We start from the raw sequence: 3,553 nt of genomic DNA on the forward strand, positions 1-3,553 counted from the left end.
AACAAAAATCATGGACGAACTAAGCGTGCTAAAAGAGCACAGAAAGTCATGATTTCAGCTCCCTGTCTCGTCTGCTCTTTGCCCCCTGCAAACGTTCTCGGCCACGCCCACTTCTCCGCTCTGCACGGAGATCAGTTGATCAGCTGCAGCAGGAAGTTTATCCTGCAGTTTGGGCTGCACAAAGGTGCATGAGGTGCTAAATAATTTATTTTAAATGAAAATTCCATGCTGATCGTGCGGCTCATCCATCAATCAGCTATTTGTGTGTCATGTCCAATCTTGTTTGGACAAACCGTGATAGGGCGAGTCCGCGATAAACGAACTGCGAAGCAGTGAGGGACCATTGTGTACTGAAATTGGATACGAGTATATACTGACAAGTTAGCTGGATGATGCTCTAAATGTAATTTGTAGTTAAAGTGAAAAGTTTACTTCCTCAAAATTTTGTGCCTTTTTTTATTTGCTTGAACTATTCTTTTTTGGAGTTTAAGGATAATACAACAAATTACTACAAGAAATCAAATATTTCATATTGCAAGCATCTTTTTCAGTTGTGGTCATTTTCAAATTTTTAACAAATACAGTAATTTACTGTAGAACCCCCGTTCAAACTGATAAAACATTTCTCTTAGTTTCCACTTGGCTTACAAATATTCCCAAGAGTATCATAGCATCTCAATAATCTAAAATGGAAAAAATAAGAACTAAATACTTAAATTATTTTTTAAACAAGAATTAGGTGCACGAGTTTGTAGTGATTGTGGATTTTCTCTAAACCACACAGGGTCTAAATTGGCCTTGTAAAACTAAAACTGAATGAATCATGAAATGACGTCAGTGATGGTTTCATGACATGAAGACTTTCCTATGACTGATCTGAGTTTCTGTTTTCTGCAGATGTTCAGCAGCTGTTGATGACGAAACAGAAGCTTCTTCCTGAGCAGCAGAACTGGAGTTCCAGACTGGATCAGAACGAACAAAAGGCCACACGTATTAAAGAGGAACAAGAGGAGGCCGATATTATAGAGTTTATATTTAGCCCTGGTCCTGTGAAGTTTGAAGATGATTAGAAGAGATTTCAGCCCTCGGAGCTTCATCCCAGCAAAACTGAAAGGAACAGACCGCAGAACTAGATCAATATTTAAATTCATATCCTAAAAACAAAACTTCAGATTGTTTTAAGAATGTATGTCAGGTAAAGTTTCTGTAGGTGATGCAAGGTAGAGCAGTAAGAAGCCTCACCGCTGCACTGAATGTGATCAAACATTAAACGACAGGACACAAGTGTTTGTAAATCAGTCTTTTAAACTAAACATTAACTGCTGCCCATGAAATCTCACCAGAGAGGAACCCTGTGTGCAACAAGAAAGTTGCTCGGCTGTCAGCAGCCAGAACACGAGTGGTTCGATCAGGCAGACCCAAGATATTAGGATGAAAATACAATTATTTTTTTTATTAGTAGTAACGGAGGCAAAAAGCACACGAGGTGTAAAACTTTCCCATGTCTGATTTTAGGATGTTATGGGTCAGATTTGAACTAAATTCACTGGAGATTAAAAAATAAACTGCATTTTTGGATGTAGTTTATATGAAATCTTGGTTAATTCTGCTTTTATCTTTTGTTGTTGTTGTCTTTCCTGTAAACTTTTTGATTTAAGCAGTAGTTGCCCCTTTTTTGATTATTTTAATGATGCCTGTGTTGTCATTTATTGTCAGTCTAGTTTTGATCCTCGATCGTTTTCACTTGAAAGTGCTGTAAATCCTCTGAACAGCAAACTGTGAAAACAGACTGAGGATTGACGCTTCTCTTCTGTGTTGGGGCTTTCCTCCATTTTCTGTCTTGCAGACAACTTTCACTGTTCATGTGCAGTGAAATGTGGTCTTTTGTAATAAATAAGTCTTAAATGTCATTGTAATATACAATACAATGAACTTTGATGCACATGTTCAGAATTAAACCGAAGCAATTTAAATACAAAAGAAAACAAGTCTACAACTTTTGAATGTCTAAAAAAGAATCAAGTGGGAATATTTGTTGCACTGTTCTCTTTTTGTTCAAGTTCATTTACTGCAATGGCTGTAGTTTAAATTGTTTTATAGATTATCACTAACTTTATTGTCTTGAAACACTTTGCAGAGGTTAACCGTTCAAGCTCGTGAGGGCTGCGATGTGCTTGAGTGAACATGATTTGCAAATGAGGAAGAGAGACAGAAATGATTTCAGTGGAGTTGGTCACACTTACGAGATTTATCTTAAGTGTTATTTTTTTAAGTCGTATAAACTGAGAGTCTGGTTATCTGGGACCAAAGTTTACTGGAAGCTTAACACTTGCACAGCACTGCATGTTACTCTGATTAAACAGACAGAACTTTTGGACATTTTCCTGTCCAGTAGGTGGCGGTATTGCACCATTAACTCGTTGAATGCTTGAGCCAATTAAACGTAGCTCAGTTGTACTCAAAGAGCCACTATTTTTTCATTCAACCTTTATTTAGACAGAGAAGTCACATTGAGCCTAGAAGACTCATTTATAAGTGAGATCTGTTTAGACAGACAAAAAGTAAGGAAATTGGAAGCGAAAAAATTCCTATCAGACTTTTACTTCTTGCCTGAGAAGAAAAACTAATATTAAAAAACACCTCGCACATACAAGCACATAATGATGTAGAGATTCTGCGGGGGGTGGGGGGGGGGGGGACGAGAGCGGTGAGCAATGTTCATAGATGCTCTTGAGGACTCTAAAAGTTTTGATAAGGATGGAACCAGCCAGTGTCCTCCGGTGAGATCCATAAACATTCTCGAGGTATGTCGAGGAATGGCCAAGAATTACGACTATGAGAATCCAAGAGTCCTGAAATTATGACACAAGTTTATTCATCTGGATTAATCTGGTTATCGGTTAGAAGTTCCTCAGGGAGGGGGTGGTGAGCGTCAGATCACATGTTCTCCAGGTGAATTCAGATAAGATGGACTTCAAGGCCAGCCAAGGGAGCCAAATTCAGATAAACACACAGTCGTTTTGGGGACGGGCAGAACTTAATGACATCTACCTCGAGTCTGTGTTGGTCCAAATGGTTCTGAAATGTACATGGCCACACCGAAGGAACGTGACTGAGTAAAATCCCCGAGATCTGAGCCATTCTGCCCAAAGCATTTGAGTCCAGGTACTCGAGACACGAACCAAGCCATCATAAAGGCAAGCAGCGTGATCGGGTCCCAGTTTGCTGCTGACGACTTCCTTGATTGTAGATAAAACCAGCAACCAGCTGAATCCAAAAAGCAGGAACCAGTTATCGAAAATCCAATTAAATATGCGTCCTTAAAATCCACAGATGGCAGCAGAGATAGACACATCATCAAGTCTTCCAGTCGATGAGATATCCAGCTGTGTGCGTGCCAACAGGGCAAATTGGCTCGTCTAAAGCCTGTCTTCTCTTCAAGAAATAATGTAAATTGAGTTGAGGGACCAACTGATCAAAACAAGTCCATAATTATGTTTCGGAAGGAATGCAAGAGAGGCTCACAAGCAGTTTCACAGACAGACAGCAAAGC

At 39.4% G+C, this 3,553-nt stretch overlaps 1 protein-coding gene across 1 annotated transcript in view; it reads left to right on the forward strand.

Annotated features, from left to right (window-relative positions):
- The window catches only part of LOC119425482 (oocyte zinc finger protein XlCOF22), a 9,019-nt gene extending 7,363 nt beyond the window's left edge, over positions 1-1,656 (forward strand). Inside the window, exon 4 of the mRNA XM_037693010.1 lies at positions 898-1,656. Coding sequence (XP_037548938.1) covers positions 898-1,070 — 173 coding nt within the window. The 3' untranslated portion in view covers positions 1,071-1,656. The remainder of the gene's footprint in view (positions 1-897) is intronic.
- Positions 1,657-3,553: the final 1,897 nt, after the last annotated feature.

The sequence above is a fragment of the Nematolebias whitei genome, chromosome 19 (assembly GCF_014905685.2).
Source record: "Nematolebias whitei isolate Nwh7 chromosome 19, NemWhi1, whole genome shotgun sequence".
Lineage (NCBI taxonomy): Eukaryota > Metazoa > Chordata > Actinopteri > Cyprinodontiformes > Rivulidae > Nematolebias > Nematolebias whitei.